General features: G+C 54.5%; 6 protein-coding genes across 6 annotated transcripts; 2 read left to right on the plus strand and 4 right to left on the minus strand.

The window, feature by feature from the left end:
• Window positions 1–29: 29 nt before the first annotated feature.
• PG998_000380 (cell wall anchored protein) lies at window positions 30–1,422 on the minus strand (the record flags this gene model as incomplete). Its single annotated transcript, XM_066867198.1, has 5 exons — window positions 30–177; window positions 418–599; window positions 695–716; window positions 842–1,103; window positions 1,242–1,422. The coding sequence occupies 5 exons, from the start codon at window positions 1,420–1,422 to the stop codon at window positions 30–32; spliced, it is 795 nt and encodes a 264-aa protein (XP_066735613.1).
• Window positions 1,423–3,044: 1,622 nt separating this feature from the next.
• PG998_000381 (uncharacterized protein) lies at window positions 3,045–4,712 on the minus strand (the record flags this gene model as incomplete). Its single annotated transcript, XM_066867199.1, has 1 exon — window positions 3,045–4,712. The coding sequence occupies one exon, from the start codon at window positions 4,710–4,712 to the stop codon at window positions 3,045–3,047; it is 1,668 nt and encodes a 555-aa protein (XP_066735614.1).
• A 518-nt stretch (window positions 4,713–5,230) lies between these two features.
• PG998_000382 (pre-mRNA-splicing factor SYF2) lies at window positions 5,231–6,169 on the plus strand (the record flags this gene model as incomplete). Its single annotated transcript, XM_066867200.1, has 1 exon — window positions 5,231–6,169. The coding sequence occupies one exon, from the start codon at window positions 5,231–5,233 to the stop codon at window positions 6,167–6,169; it is 939 nt and encodes a 312-aa protein (XP_066735615.1).
• A 227-nt stretch (window positions 6,170–6,396) lies between these two features.
• PG998_000383 (nad dependent epimerase dehydratase family protein) lies at window positions 6,397–7,359 on the minus strand (the record flags this gene model as incomplete). The annotated part of the gene is made up of 2 exons (XM_066867201.1): window positions 6,397–7,171; window positions 7,256–7,359. The coding sequence occupies 2 exons, from the start codon at window positions 7,357–7,359 to the stop codon at window positions 6,397–6,399; spliced, it is 879 nt and encodes a 292-aa protein (XP_066735616.1).
• A 603-nt stretch (window positions 7,360–7,962) lies between these two features.
• On the plus strand, window positions 7,963–8,781 carry PG998_000384 (histone acetyltransferase subunit; the record flags this gene model as incomplete). Its single annotated transcript, XM_066867202.1, has 1 exon — window positions 7,963–8,781. The coding sequence occupies one exon, from the start codon at window positions 7,963–7,965 to the stop codon at window positions 8,779–8,781; it is 819 nt and encodes a 272-aa protein (XP_066735617.1).
• Window positions 8,782–10,131: 1,350 nt separating this feature from the next.
• On the minus strand, window positions 10,132–12,840 carry PG998_000385 (Non-specific serine/threonine protein kinase; the record flags this gene model as incomplete). Its single annotated transcript, XM_066867203.1, has 3 exons — window positions 10,132–10,541; window positions 10,595–10,694; window positions 10,747–12,840. 3 exons carry the CDS (start codon window positions 12,838–12,840, stop codon window positions 10,132–10,134), a joined length of 2,604 nt encoding a protein of 867 aa, XP_066735618.1.
• Window positions 12,841–15,628: the final 2,788 nt, after the last annotated feature.

The following is a 15,628-nucleotide window of genomic DNA, read 5'->3' on the forward strand; positions in this document are numbered from 1 at the left end:
CATCTGCGCGCCGTCGATAACGTTGCAGGTCAGCATGTTGTGGGGGTTTGCTCCCCGATGCTGCTGCCGGGCGGCGGGTACATCTTGAGCCAGGTGAACGAGGGCAAGGACAAGATGTAGACGTCGTCGAAACCAGCCGAGTTGTCGGGGTCAAAACCAAGACCGCCGTAGAGGTAGCTGCGTATGTATACGTTTTTGTCAGTGACCTGATTGCGGCAACCATCCGGCAGCGACGGAGGAGTGTCTGTCGTTCTTTTCTCTCCGAGCTAAGTGTCATACATATCAACGGATACGCATATACACGGAGGCACGCGACTCACTCACATATTGTAGCTGGATTGATCTCGGGCCCAAGTAGCCCCAGCGCAGAACCGTCTGCGCATGTCGGGCATGTTGCCAGAAGCATGCTGGACATACCACCTCGAAGACAGGACGTCGTACAGATGGATCTCGTCCATAGGCTGGCCGACCAGGGAGCCATTCCCAGGGTCTTGGATGCCGCCAAAGTACACCAGCATGCCGCCGTCACTGACAGGGAGGTAAACCATGGCGCCTTCTGCTCTCCTGAGCCCGTCCTTCGGCCCCGTAATGTTCTTCCACTGCATGGCAGAAAAGGGGATTGGTCAGCCAGGATAGCGATGAGGAGAGGGGCAATCAAACAAACAAACAAACAGCCCAGAACACATGTGCTTACTTCATTGGTGTCCATTGTGTACCTGAGCAGACTTGTAGTCGCCGTCCGGGCCCCCCCTCCATCCGGGAATCGAGTTGTTGCTCAACCACCCGCCGTAGTAGTAGCCCTCCCCCTTTCCGAGATGGTGACCCCGGCACCATAGCTCACGGCGCTGACAAACGCCGGCGGGGGCCGAAGAGGTCCCAGCGGTTGTTGAGGACATCGTACGCCCAGAGCGGCGAGCCCGAGTCCGCCGGCGGCTGCTGTGAGTACTCGCCGCCGAACAGATAGAAGCGCTTGTTGATGTCGTCGCCCCATAGGACGCCGCCATGCACGCTGGGCACGCTGCTATTCTTGGAAAGGTTGGCGTACAATTGAGGCATATCGCGCGAGCCGTTATGATCGAGGTCGAGGTACGACAGGAAGTCATCTGTTGGTGTTCCCCGGGTCCAGCCCAGTCCTGGTCAGCCTTCAGGAAGGAAAGAAAGAGAGAGGTATTATATATTTAAATATATACATGGCGATTCCGGTATCCGCCAGACAAGGTAAAACCATCTTGATAGCTTACTAGTATAATTCGTTGCGTCGATCTCCATCGGGGAATAATTGATGAACCCGCCATCGATATACAGCTTCCGGTCGATGACGGTCGTCTGATGCCCGAAGCGCCTGCAGAAGCCGCCGACAGGATCTTTCTGGGCATATGCGGTAGTAATCAGACCCGCAACGATTAAAGTGAGGAGGAGCATTGTGTATGCTTTCCATATTACTGGGACTGTGGTGGTGATAGTCGTCGTTGTTGAGGCATGCGTTACTTCTAGCAGCACCTGTGAACTTCTTCTCCTTTTTCTTGACTGTAACAACAACATGATGGTGTGATGTAGAGCAACGTCTACAGAGAGGAGAATGAAAACACAGCACTGCTTGGCTGGACATGTTGATGTCGTACCCCATCAGCTCCCCCAGCCCAGCCACTGTAAGCTATATGTAGGCAACGAGGATTATTCAGCTTCCCATGACACACAGTGAGGTCGATAATTTGCTGGATCCCCCTGCCACCACTACTGTACATGTAATGTAATGTCATGCTCCGACCGTACCAGGCGAGTCCAGATGACCAAGGCCAACAGACATAGGACGGCACCATGCATGATAGGGACAGGCCTGCCGAAGGGGCGAGACCCAGCGTCGCTCCGAAAACCCGCGACAAATAAAAATCGCCCTTGGACAAGATACGAAGGGCCACTTCAAGCCACACAGCGTTCCAGCTACCTGGGCCGCTAGAGATCGGCGCCTCTGTGCGGCACACCAAGCACATCCCCAGTACTGGCTGATCCCGCGACGACGTCCAAGTGCCTCATATACCAGAAATTCGCGAGCTCTTACAACCGAACACTTCTTGTTCTTGAGCACCATGCAAGCAACCCGCATCTGAACTGCTCTGGCCCGAAACAAGTGTATTCTGTCGAAGTAATGTCGACAACGATTGAGAGACGGAATACAAAACGCATTGATAGGTACGAATCCTCGAAGTCTGATCCTAAATAGGTATAGACACCTGCACGAAGAGAGGATGTGCCGCACAGGGGCGCCCGCTAGGGAGGGTCTGGATGCGTGGCCCAAGCCCCAGCCACGAGCACAGCACACGCAGGAATCTGGAACTGGGAACTGGGAACTGGTCCTCGATGCTGAGTTGTGGCTACGTTGATTGGAAGGGGACAGCCGTGCACTTACCCGATCTTTGCATCACTCAGCAACATAGTCAGTCCATAGCGGGCATGGAAACAGGGCCTGCCTGCCTGCTCACACGAGCTCAAGAGTGCACCTAGCCATAGCCGTCGGGCAGTACGAGGGCAACCCCAAGGACCTGTTTCTTGCCACTGCTAACTGCAGTAGTCATTTGGACCCCGACAAATCAGACGCTGGACATTATCGGAATTCATGAAATGTCCATCTTCGTGTATGTGGTGCGTGGCGTGTGAGCATTAGAGTTCGGACTACCTGACGACACGACTTAACGTGCTTACTGTACATATGTATGCGACAATGTCTTACATGTTGCGCTTCTGCTGGCTGAACTCAAGTATTCCTCCGATAGGTTTTGTACACCACTACTTACGTAGGGCTGAGAAGTAGCGTCGTGCTGATTCAAGCGCAGAGCAGCTTCAGGGAAGGATGCGTCGGAGGCATCTAGAACCGCGGGAGCACTCGCAGATGTATGAATCCTCTTTCTCTCCAATACGATCATCTCGTCGCCACCGGGTTGATTTCGATTCATACACCTGCATATTGACCCCTTTCCTGGGTAACCAGTGGAAGTTGCATCTTCTGATCACATTGACGGGATCCTGGTTCCGACCAAACCCTCCCATCAACTTGGCTTTGGCCCATGCATATTATTCACGAGAATTGACAGGAACTCTTTGGCATTGCCCTGGCGAAGAGCTGCTAAGATATGCGAACGATCTTTTTGGCTGGCCTCCCCCGGGTCTAGATTGTCGTACGGATTGGGGAGCTTATCGTCCTGATTTTGGTTCTCGCTCTCTCTATATGCACCCTTCCCGGGTTTATGATGATGAATGGACGAGCTCATTATTGTTTGTAAATCGAGCTTGCAATCTGCCTCGTAATCACTCGACGCATGCTGGAGTGTTTCTTTGGCGAATCTTATGCGGCCAGAGTTGACATTATTCAGAGCTCTGGAGATGGCGCTGACGAACCAGTCGGACTTGTCATGTGGAATAAAAGGTGCCTTTCCCAGAACTGACTTCCGTAATGTATGCCATATAGTGCGAAAAGCCCCAAGTTCCGCAAGTATGTGGAGAAAGTGTTCGGCATGCCGTAGGGGATCGTTTTTCTGTTGACGGAGGGCGCTCTGGTATGACATCTCAAAAGCTTCGCCATGTATGGCATAACCAGTAAATGTGGTATATGCCGCAACACGAGATACCCGGACTTCCTGAGACATGGCCGGGTGCTTCGTATGTCCGGTCTGCCATGTGAGGAACGAAAGAGCCTCTAAAAGAGCTTTATCCACATGAGCAGCCATGTGAACTGTCCTCCAGTGATCCGTTGTCGCGAAGTACATTTGCATCGCCGGGAAAGCTCCGCAACAGGCTGATAAGCGCAAGCCCAGGCCGGCAAGTTCGTCAGATATTGGAAGTCCCTGGGACGCCAATTTGATGGTCACGTCATTAATAAAAGCAAGCAATTCCTTCAGCTCATACCGAGACGCCGAGTGCTCTAGTGCTCGACAGCGCCTCGCGATTTTGGAGCTTTGCGAACGGATGAATTTGCAGCCCCCGGGTCTTGATAGTTGGATTTGAACGAGTCTTCTCAGTTCTGTTAAGTCTCTACACCGGCCGATCTGATTTTGAAACAGCTCTTCAGTCTCGCCAGTGGCACTCTTTTGACGTGTTTTCTGCCGCCGCATAAGATATGGGATGCCGATGGTTAGGTCTGCTTGCGCATGCCGAGGAATACTGTTCTGGTCATGAACGGTCTCCATGACCTCCTCGAATTTGGATGTAGGTGTTGGTATCGGTATTGAATCGGCGGCATCGCGGGTTTCCTCGTTTTGTGGTTGTGCGCATTCGTTTGATGATGGACCCAACAATGCGTACGCCAAGATATCTAAGTCAGATACCTCCCACGGAAGATATGTTTGGGAGTTTATTTGCGCATGTCGTCGGCTTTCTTGCTCATACTGTCTCTCGAAGACTGAGACACGTTTGAGAAGAGCTAGTTGCTCAAAGTGGTGGACAGTTCTGTGTGGGACCCTATCGCCATCAATGCTCGGGTCATCGTCGCGAACATGTTTGCTCCCTTCGGCGTCGAGGTCGAGAATCAAATCGGGAAGCTCGTATAGTGGGAATGCATTGCGCATAGGGACCTGTAGGACCCTCCTGGGCCAGATGCGTACCCGGAGGCGAACACTGCCAGGCAGAGAGTGAGACAGCGACCGAGACCACAGTTGTTTCGAAGATTGCGAGGTCGACGAGAGCCCGCAGACGGACCGTGGGCGACTCAACCGTTGCATTGTCGATATGCCGGACACAAGCCCTCATCCGGCATGGCAAAAGGAATGCAAAGCGCAAGCGAAGGTTATCATCTTACAGTGAGTGCATGGGCAGAAAGGATGATCCCCGATCACCATTGTGGGGTTGAGACATTAAGCGGGCAGAAAGCGGGCGCTATGGGACTCGTTCTCCAGTTTCCCCAGACTATCTTCGGTTTTAGCCTCTGGAGGCGCGATCTGGTCGCGAGCTAGGATCTTGTCAAAATAAAAGCAATGACCAGGCATGGAGTGAGCGAGTTGACGGCTGCTTGGTTTTTCCGAGCACTGTACCTACGGCCAAGTACCAGCCCCCCACTTCAGCCACCAGGCTGAGTTTGAAAGGTACATTGCTTCCAGGACCGGTACATTTGTTTTCTCCCATACGCCTGACATCACACTCTCGACAAACCCATCCCAACATCCGAACCGCCTGCAACCGTTTCAGACACCCGGTCGCGTCACTCGATTCTGATCTCCCGCCTACCACATACTCTCTCACGATGCCCCCTGCAAAGAAGAGAAAGACGGCAGCCGCCAAAGCTGCCCCTGTAGAAGATGCCCCCGAGACTACGAATGCTGCGTCACAGTCGCCGGAGCCAGTATCAACGGAAGAGAAGACCCAGTCAAACCAGGAAAACCAAACAGCCACAGGGCCGGGAGCAGAAACCACACAAACAAATCCAGAGGCGAATGTCTCCAAGGCCGACGACCGCCTCGCCCGCTTCCGCGCACTGCAGGCCCGCGCCAAGCAGTCCTCAAACCACAACCTCGCCGAGGCGACCAAGGAGTCGCAGCGGCTGGCGTCAGATCCCTCAGCCCTGACAGCCATCCACCGGAAGCGGGACGTGGCGGCGCACAAGCTGCTCAAGGCGGAGACGGAGGAGTCGGGCGCCGACTTCGAGCGCAAGCGGGCCTGGGACTGGACGGCCGAGGAGAGCGAGCGCTGGGACAAGCGCGTCAAGAAGCGCGCCGCGGCCCGCGACAACAACGCCTTCCAGGACTACCGCGGCGAGAGCAACAAGGTCTACAAGCGCCAGGTGCAGCAGAACCTCACCCCGGACATGGAGCGGTATGAGCGCGACAAGATGGCCGCCATCGAGAAGGCCGCTGCCTCAGGCGGCCTCGACATCGTCGAGACCGAGGACGGCGAGCTCATCGCCGTCGACAAGGACGGTAGCTTTTATTCGACGGCGGACTCGACCAACTTCATCAACAACAAACCCGAGAAGGCAGCCGTGGATCGCCTGGTGGATGACCTGAAGAAGGCCGAGGAGAACAGGCTGAAGAAGAGGAAGGAGCGCATGGCGGAGAACGGAGACGATGGCGATGTGACGTACATCAACGAGAAGAACAAGCAGTTCAACCAGAAGCTGAACCGATTCTACAACAAATACACAGCCGAGATCAGAGACAGTTTCGAGAGAGGAACAATGATTTAAGGAACAGGGCTTGGGGTCTTACTCGAGATGGACGAATGGATTTGTTTTTGAACATTCCAGCGTATTGTATTACATGAAGACAAGAGGAAGAACGGCGTTGCGGCTATATCTACAGTCTATGAGAGGTGCATTTGAATATTAATTACCACAGGCTTTATACGCCCCTTTCAAACAGAAACAAGACCACAGGACTCCTCCAAATCATTAGTGACTTTTGAGTGGTTTTTTTACAGCATGTTCTTTCTCCATGCCTTTTCCGCCAACTTTTCGATTTCGGGTACCTCGACGGGCCCTCGGACAGACTCGTCCTCGAGCGCCTCCACCACCGCTTCGGCGACGACCTCGACCTTGAGGGGCTTCGTGCCGGCAGCCCCCATGAAGCCGCCCAGGACGCCGCCCGTGACGGAGTTGAACATGGCGCCCACCCCCGTCATGGCGGCCATGCCCATGGTGATGGGCCGCGAGGGGTCGTACAGGAACGGCGGGCGCATGAAGACGCCGCGCATGCGGGGGAAGCGGCTGGCGATGGTGTCCTCGGCCTCGCGCTTGGTGGTGATGTAGCGGGCGGGCAGGACGGGGGCGCCGGCGGCGGCCGAGATGTAGACGAAGGCGCCGGCGTTGGCCTGGTCGGCCTCCTTGGCGAGCATGATGGCCGAGTCCCGGTTCATGTTCTCGTACGTGAGCTGCTGCTTGGTCTCGGGCGGGCGGATGTCCTCGTGCGTGCCCTCCTTCACGTCGCGGTCTAGCGGGTTGCCCGGCCGCGGGGCGCCCGAGAAGGCCCGCGACAGCCCCGAGATGGGCGACTCCTGCCCGCTCACGACGGCCTTGTAGTCGGCCTCGAGCAGGATGCCCATGCTGTGGATCACGTAGTCGGCGCCCTTCAGCAGCGGCACATAGGTGGCGGGCCGCAGGATGTCGGCGCGCTCCCACGTCACTTTATGGGCCCATACGGGCGGCGTGGCTGAGGATGTGACGGCATTCCACTTGGGCTCGCCTGACCGACTGTACAGACGGCTGTTAGCCAATGCAGTGCAATATACCCCCCAACCGGAAAAGATCGAAGTAAGGTACACTTAGCCTACTTACCTTATTGATGTGACATCCCAGCCTCTTGCTACGGCATACTTGCAAATCCGGGATCCAAGAAACCCGTTGCCACCGCAGACTATGATTCGCTTCGTAGCGGACATGCTGTGGAGAGTTCCGGTACCAGTCAGATAAGATAGTGTGTTTTGAGCGGCTTGGAGCAGCTATAATGTGAAGAGTGAGTAGGTACAAGCCTCTCTAGCTTGCTCGTGAGAATGTTTGCTGGATGGAACAACAGCTCTTTTGCTCTTTTAACGGGGAATATGGTGTTGAAGACCAATGCAACTCGTCGTAGACACGCTAATAGGGTACCTGACCGCTTGCCCAAATTAAAAGCTCAATTGACGGGTTTTCGAGAGCCAAATTCCAAGTCCAGCAACCTCATATGTGGAATAAGTCCAAAAGTCCAAAAGTCATGTCATCATCATCACATGTACGAGGCTGAAGTACCTGCGCGAACGCCCTCGAAGCTCTCCCACTATTGATTGGCCAAACCAGCTCGCCAGAGGGGGCAGGCTCCATCGTCGAACAGGCGTCTTACAGGGGTCTTCGGTGCCTGCATAAGGCTGCGAGAGACGAAACAATTTACAACTCTTGCAACCATCAATAATCCTTGATAATTCAATCAATTAATCTATCAACCGATTTTCGAACGCACCGTCCGACCACCTACCGACTGGCAGGCGCCATCAGCACCGCCAGCAAACATGGCACCGGTCAACGCCGGCAAGCGCATGAAGGGCGTGCAGATCTACCGGCCCTTTGTCTACGGCACGACGGCGAAGCCCTTCAACGACACGGACAACCCGCGGCCGCCGGGAATCCCGCTGGACCACACGCACTCGTGGCAGGTCTTCGTCAAGGGCGTCGAGGACACCGACGTCTTCTACTGGCTGCGGCGCGTTCAGTTCAAGCTACACGAGTCGATCCCGAACCCCATGCGCAGCATCGACGCCGAGACGATCCAGAAGGAGAACGCGGGCAAGCCGCCGCAGAAGCACCAGCGCGCCTTCGTCGTCAACGAGACGGGGTGGGGCGAGTTCGAAATCACCATCAAGCTCTATTACAGCCTGCAGAGTGGCGAGAAGCCCCAGACCCTCTACCACCACCTCCGCCTGCACCCGTACGGCCGCAACGAGGAAGAAAAAGAGGCCATGCGTTCCCAGGGCGGCGGCGAGATCAAGGCCTGGACTTACGAGGAGCAGCTCTTCAACGAGCCGTTCGAGGAGTTCTACAAGCTGCTGACCTCGGGCGCCCGCGACAAGGGCGCCGCCACCGGCGGCAAGGGCAAGGGCAAGGGCAAATCCGTCGCGCCCGCGCAGGAGGGCGACGTCAAGGAGCGCAGCGCCATGATCCCGCTCGCGAACCGGCCGGGGCAGCCCTTCAGCCGCGAGACGGAGCAGCTCGAGATCAAGCGCCTTAAGGAGGCCGAGGAGAAGGTCGTCGACATGGTGCGCGCCATGAACAAGGCCATCAAGGCCAAGGAGGAGGAGCTCGCGGCGCTGAAGGCAGCCAACGCTAGTTAGGAGACCGGCGAAGGTTCAGGTCCTATACAGAATGCCGCTCGCTACAGGAGGCTCGACTCCGCCGTACGGCTACCAAGGGCAGGTAGGCGGCTGGTCGACTCGACGCAGGCAAGGTCACCATCATTAACCCCCGAGCGACACTTTCGTAACTCCAGAGTCATAGCCTCCCCCGCTGGCAGCCTAGTTATTCGACTGGTCGTCAGTGATCCGAACAAGTTGGCCAAGTTCGAGAGCGACGATAGCGACAGCAGCCGCTCGGATGGAAGCGAAGGTGAAGGTTGAAGTGAAGAGAGTGAATGATGCGTGAGAGCTGGGGGAGTTGGAGGGCATTTATCTTCCAACGAAGCCCAAAATGGCCTTGAAACGGACCCCTCCTAGCTTTTGATGATTTTCCCATTGGCGTTAAGAGACGAGATGTTCGTCGTGGCAAGCAACACATGACCTACTCAACTATGATGAACGATGGAGTTTGGCGTCTATATGGACACGGTATGATTAAACCACCCAGGTCACTATAGTGGTGCTTTAGAGCACCACAAACATGGTTTAGAGACCCATTTCAGGGCATAGGCTACATGCAGATGTTGCCAATAGTATTTATTATTAATCAGTCATTTGAACTGCTATCCCCGTCCAAGGACCATACATCTTCCCTTGTCATTGAAATCAGATGTGTAGTCACCTCGTTATCATTGCATTCCTTGCAAGCATGGGACGAATGCATGTGCTTGCTACAACCCAAAAATTGATTCGTATATGTAAAGTAGTCTGGTTTTGAATAGCATCAAGACACGGTAGGGCTCCGAGCTTTTCGTCTATCGTCGAACATACGAATGGGCGTTCTCAGTCCATGACTGAAGTACTGACATGCCACGCGATATTAATTTATCGAGGCCTAGGCCTGAAACGTTGCGTCATCCAACCCAACCATCCAGACACCCAAGAAGATCCAGTCTAGCCCCTTATATAGCCAAAGTAACTAATCCGCAGGCCTATATCTATTGCGACCTGCCCTTAGAAAGACTACTATATGCGCCCCAACCCCTGGTAGGGTCTGGTATAAGACAAGGTGAGTGCGTCCGAGCCACAGGTGAAAGGTACTGGTCCTATAGCATTTCCTTGACCAGATCCAACTGTTGTGGCCATTTTGTTTTTCTTCGCGCACAAATCGCCTTTCATGTAAAGTGCATTATCATATCCGCCAACGCCTTTGTGACAACAAACTCTGGGGAATATGCGTGACCGTAACAGCAAGATGCAAGAAAACCTGGGACAACAACGGCAGGCAAAAGGGAGGCTGTACCGAGCCCCTGTCTAGTATGGGAAATGGGGTATCGTTTTATTCGTCGCTTATTTAGCATGCTTGCGGAATGCGAGCAGCTCCGATAGACTGCCCAAGACGCAACCATGCTTCAAGAAATCGTGCTGCAAGAGTTCCTCGGCGGAAGCGCGGCTCTTAACATCCACGCAAAGACACACGGAAAGGAACGCCTTGAGCTCTTTGCTGAGCTTCTCGGGCTTCTTCAAGCGCGGTGTACCGTTGGTCGCAATCAAATACAGAGCCTTGAGGGGCTCTTCGTTCAGGTAAGGAGGCTCCGACTCGATCATCTCGATGGCCATGATGCCCAAAGACCAGATATCGACCTTGGGGCCGTACTCCTTCTGCTTCACAACCTCGGGCGCCATCCAGTAAGGCGTACCGACCATAGTCGCACGCTTCGACTTGGATTCAGTAAGCTTGGCGCAAAAGCCGAAATCAGCTGCATCACGTTAGCCAAGGACTGCGAATATCCAGATAAAGATGAATACTGACTAATCTTGACATTGCCCCGGGCATCAAGAAGGACGTTGTCACTCTTGATATCACGGTGAATGATTTGTTGCCTGTGCAGATGGTCCAAGCCACGGCAAGTCTGGTCTCCATGTTAGCTGCGTCACTATAGTACCCAATATTGTTCTGCTCACCTCGAGGCAAATGGTGGAGATTTGCTCCTCGCTGATAACGGGGTTGTTGTCAATAACATCAGTCAGAGCACCTCCCTCCATGTACTCCATAACCACCCATAACTCGGAGTTGTTGTTGCGCAAGAAAGCGTCAAGGAAGTTGACGATGTTGCGGTGTCGGCTATCCTTCATAACCATAATCTCGTTCACGATAAGCTCTTTACGAGGCTGGTGGGCCAGATCCATTTGCTTAATAGCAACCTGGGCACGGGGACCCTGGGCACGCAAGACGTCGCGTGCAACTGAAGACACGGCCGTCTCCTTGACCTTGGCCACGTAAACGGAACCAGATGCACCCTGGCCGATTTTCTTCTGCTTGGCATATGAGATGTTGGGATCATCCTTGGAAACGACCTCAATAAGCTTCTGCATAACCTCCTTCTCAGACATGGTCGACATGCGCACATCCTGCTTTCGTTCACTGGCTGGCGGCTTCGCGGTAAGGGCTGCTTCAGCAGCCTTGACGCTATCACTCTGTTGCTGTTGCTGTTGCTGCTGCGGCTTAGGGGGAACATTAAGCGGCTTAACAGGGGCAACAGGAGCGGGCATCTTGGAAGGGCCCTGGCCCTGACCATTGGCACGGGGCTGCTGGGGCGACCCGTTCATGCCGTTGGGGTAGCGCTGTGCCGAAGAGCTCGAAGGCTGATCGTTCCTCGGTGGCATGCGCTGCTGGCCTGCAGCCGGATCACGTAGAGAGGACGAGCTTTGCTGCGAGTTGAGCGGCGGTCGCTGACCAGAGGTAGGGGCAGGAGGCGCAGGTCGCTGAGCGCGCAGAGCGTTGGGCTGGGCATTAGACGGCTTAGGTGCAGGAGGTGCAGCGCGACTAGGGTTGTAACGATCTGCAGACGGGGCGCTGTAACCACCGCCAATCTCTTGTTGCGCCATAGGAACCTTGGTCTTGGGCAAGGAGGCGTTGTATTCTTCCAACTCACGCCTCTCCTGCTCCATCTCTCGCTGTCTTTGTTGCTCCAGCTGCTTCCTTCGCTGCTCTTCCCGCAGGGCCTCAGTACTTTGATAGTTGGATGACATGCTCTGCATCTGCTGCCGTTGCTGTGAAGCCTCCGATGCATTAGGCCGAGTAGCATTGGCCATTGACTGATTTGGCGTGATGGGCGCGTAGTTCTGTCGCTGCTGTTGCTGTTGCTGCTGCTGCTGTTGCGAAGGGGGCATTGGCCGAGGCGGCGCCACTGAGCTGCCACCGCCATAGCCCATTTGCTGCTGGCCTCCGGGAGGGGGCGTAGGCGTCATACCAGGGTACTGTTGGGGGTTCTCCGCCCGCTTGGTGAGATCGGAGTAGAAGTCGAGAACCTCAAAGACGGCCTGGGGGTTTCTCTCGTAGTCCTCCTTGGTGATGGCCGACGAGTTCAGCAGCTTAGACCACTCAGGCGGCAACCCCACGAACTGTCCCGTCTGTGGGTCGAATCCAACGTGTACCGCATGGGAGAAGTTGGTCGGGTTGCTCACGCCACCCATCGTGGGACATCGCCCGTACAAGACATCAATCCAGTCGTAGAGATCGTCATCGCTCTTTGTCCGAATCTGCAGCGTTCGGATCGAATTATCGTCGTCACCGGGGCTGTTGGATTGGCCATTTGCGTGTCTTTTGATCTCGAAGATGGTTCCAGCTGCCTCGACTCTTCCCACATTGACAACGTCCTTGAGGAACAGGGTATATGATATCTTGCCACCCTCGGTCTTGTGGAAATCGAGCGACTCCTTGCGCAGGATCAGAAACTTTTGCTTCCACGGCTGAATGAAGTTTCTGCTCTCTTTGACCGAGGCCCACCCCTCTTTGATGACAGCGACGCCCCCAAGGCCATCGGCGTTGTTGGATCTCTCACGAGCCAGAGGTAGGGAAATGGTTGATCCAGTGTATGTCGATGTCGCAGTGCGAGGTATCGGCGAAATGGTCATGCTAGACATACTGCCGGGGAGGTTGGTGTTGGGAGTGAGATTGAGCCTCGGGCCCTGTTGTTGTTGTCCTGGTGGTCGCGGGGCAGGGCCGGGGTTCATAAACTGACCCTGAGAGTACATGCTGCTGTTGTTTTGAGCCATGATTAGTTTCTGGTTGCCATTGACAGCGATGTGTTCACCGCTGTTCCTCTATTGCAGCACAGTCAAGAGGGTCTCGAAAGGTAGGTGGATAGGTTATGAGCGACTGGGTCACAGTAGGCGGATATTTGGCGACCCTAGCGGGTAACAGGCGAGGAGTTGGGGGGCCGAGATGGTGGGCTGGAGTACAGGTGGTAGGAGAGACAAACCCCGCCGCCACCGTTCAGGGGGTTTTAATGGGTTGGAATTAGGATGTTGCTGGCTAGCCAGCGCCAAGCCGAAAGTCCAAGCAACAGCCAACTATGAGGACGTACCTATTTGGGGGGCTGCCATCTTGAACTTGTGTACAGATGGGTATTAAAGAGCCAGACAATTGCGCGCAGGCTACGGGATCAACAGGTGTCCAGATGTCCAGATTATGCTTAGATGGTTGTATTGTCTGCGATATATCGGTTGGAGGAATCTCGATGGGTTGAGGCAAGGAGGAGAGCCCCGATTCACTAAAGAATCCGCCAAATGTTAGTTGCGACTGTTTTCAAATAACCAAATGTGATCGGACCCAGGTTGCTGGACGAGGGGAGGGTCGAGGGCCTGTCGTGCTTACCCAAGAATACCTATCAACGGCCGTGAAAGGAATGTGAAATGCTGCCGCTTTGATGGCCTATGAATTGTAAAAAGCAACAACTGGAATAGACCGTCACTCGTAACAAAGAAAGCGCGACGTCCTTCGGCTGTGTCGCCAGCAGTGGTGGTATACGACGAATGTCAGAATCAATGTTGAAGCCGATCAGGCTGGGTCGAGGCTGGGTCGGATCGAATGGTGGCAATCCTAATCGAATCCGCAAAGTATGTGGTGGCAGCGCCGAACACCTGGCCTACATAAGTGCAGGTCGGTGTAGTTGAGGGACTGTGTGCTTCACCGTGGGTATCGTTTCGGAAGCTCTGCTACTGCTGCAGGAGCAGAGGTAATGTTGAGAGAGTGGTATTTGCGCTGTTTTTTTCTGGGCGGGTTCCCTCGTCCCGTCACCACCAATTTTTGTTTATTGAACCAGGGAAGGGAATAGGGAAGAAAAAAAGGGGGTAGAATGACAGGAGGAGGAAGTTTGCTGTGTCGTCGCCTTTTCCCGGGGCGATATTGCGGTCAGGTCAATCCAATCAAGCTCTTCCTGAAAGGGCCAGTGGTTTTGGAGAGTTGGGTGTCCCCAATGTTGCGTTGCAGCGGTGTCAGGGTGTCCAGTGCATGTGTGTGGGAGGGATCGACTACATGTATGTACTGCAGGCTGTCTGGCCACTGGCTGGCTGTAGGCTGTACCTCTACTCCTCTACTCTAGGCTAACCTCCTGCCACCAGGGTTTGCGACTACCTAGCAGAATTGGGCGCCGCGGCCGGTGATAAGGCAGGATGAGCAAGGGGGCCACTCCGGTGGCTCGTACAAGATGGTCGTGTCAGATCAGGGTCAAAGAATCGAACATAGACAGGTCGGCTAGGTATGAGCCCCTCTATTGGGAGGAGGATAGATCAACAGCAGTCCCCATGCAAAGGCCTCGTGGCAGTACTCGTGGTATGTGATGATTGATTGATGGTGGTCAACTTTCGATCCGGCTTGGGCAGGCTGAGCGCGAGCGGCTCGAGGCAGGCAATACGATACAACTACAGCACGGAAAACAGCCAAGCCGATTTGCTTGGGAGGGATCGCCCTTCCCTAAACTAGCCCAGGTGGGATGGGGCCGTCTTGTCTCCCCTGTTCTTTTCCCTTGTAGAGAAAAGCGATCCTGGATAGGCGTCGTATGGTAAGTTGAAACAAAAGCCGCCCTTTTTGCCTGCTGTGTTGCAAGAGATACACAGAGAGCATCTGACAAGCGTCTCCTGATCTCGGCAAGCACTTCAGTGCCTCGGGAACCTGCCAGTTAAAAAAATGCAGCTTAACCAGGATGTTGGGGCAATCAGCACTCAGACTGATGGATGAGTGCAATTCCACTACAATGTCCGATGCAGCAATGCGCGCCCGCTGCCCCTGCTACTCACGGGCTATATGACCACAACCCTTATGATATGTAGCTGTCAATCTTCCAAATACATGCCTAATGCGTACCTTAATACTCACTCCCGTACACAGCACTGGGACATGACTTGTTTTCTTCATCATGGCGTCCCGGATTCCGGTCGTGCATCCAGGCATGACACCGGACGAAACGGGCAGGCATAGCACACGGCGGGGTCAGCCATGCTCGATCCGAGTCGGGAGAGCCCTCTGCAGGGATAGGGGATACAGTATTCCGACCCAACGACGAATGGCATTGCTCTCCATCACAGCAATCGACGCAGGCAGGCGGCTGCATGCCAATGAGAGCCGGGAAAACACTGACAGGGACAGCTGCTTGGCGGCAACGACGACTTGCTACATACATACTACTGTACATTAACTAGTTGCATTCACCGGAAATGATTGCCATACATACATATACCCCTGGACTTTCAACTTGGTATTTGCGCATATGCATGTATGTAATAGAACAGTTGGTCTCCACGTAGGAAAGAAAAAAAGAAAGCCCGGGGAAGTCATGTGCAGCGTTGGTATGTTTCAATACGTCAGATTCGTACGATTATTCTGAAGACGTGCGGGTTCATTAAAGAAGGGGGTTCACTTAGAGGGGCAGTTTTCCCCGTCGGCCAGTCTCGAGTTGCCCTCGATAGGGCAGCCTGTGTCTCAAGACGCTCGCCCACTCGCCCGCCAGGGTCATGCCCTCGAAGAACTCGATGGGCTCCGCCGCTTAGACATGTAAGTAAGCAT

The sequence above is a fragment of the Apiospora kogelbergensis genome (genome assembly GCF_038363985.1).
Source record: "Apiospora kogelbergensis strain CBS 113332 chromosome Unknown utg000001l_segment0_segment0, whole genome shotgun sequence".
Lineage (NCBI taxonomy): Eukaryota > Fungi > Ascomycota > Sordariomycetes > Amphisphaeriales > Apiosporaceae > Apiospora > Apiospora kogelbergensis.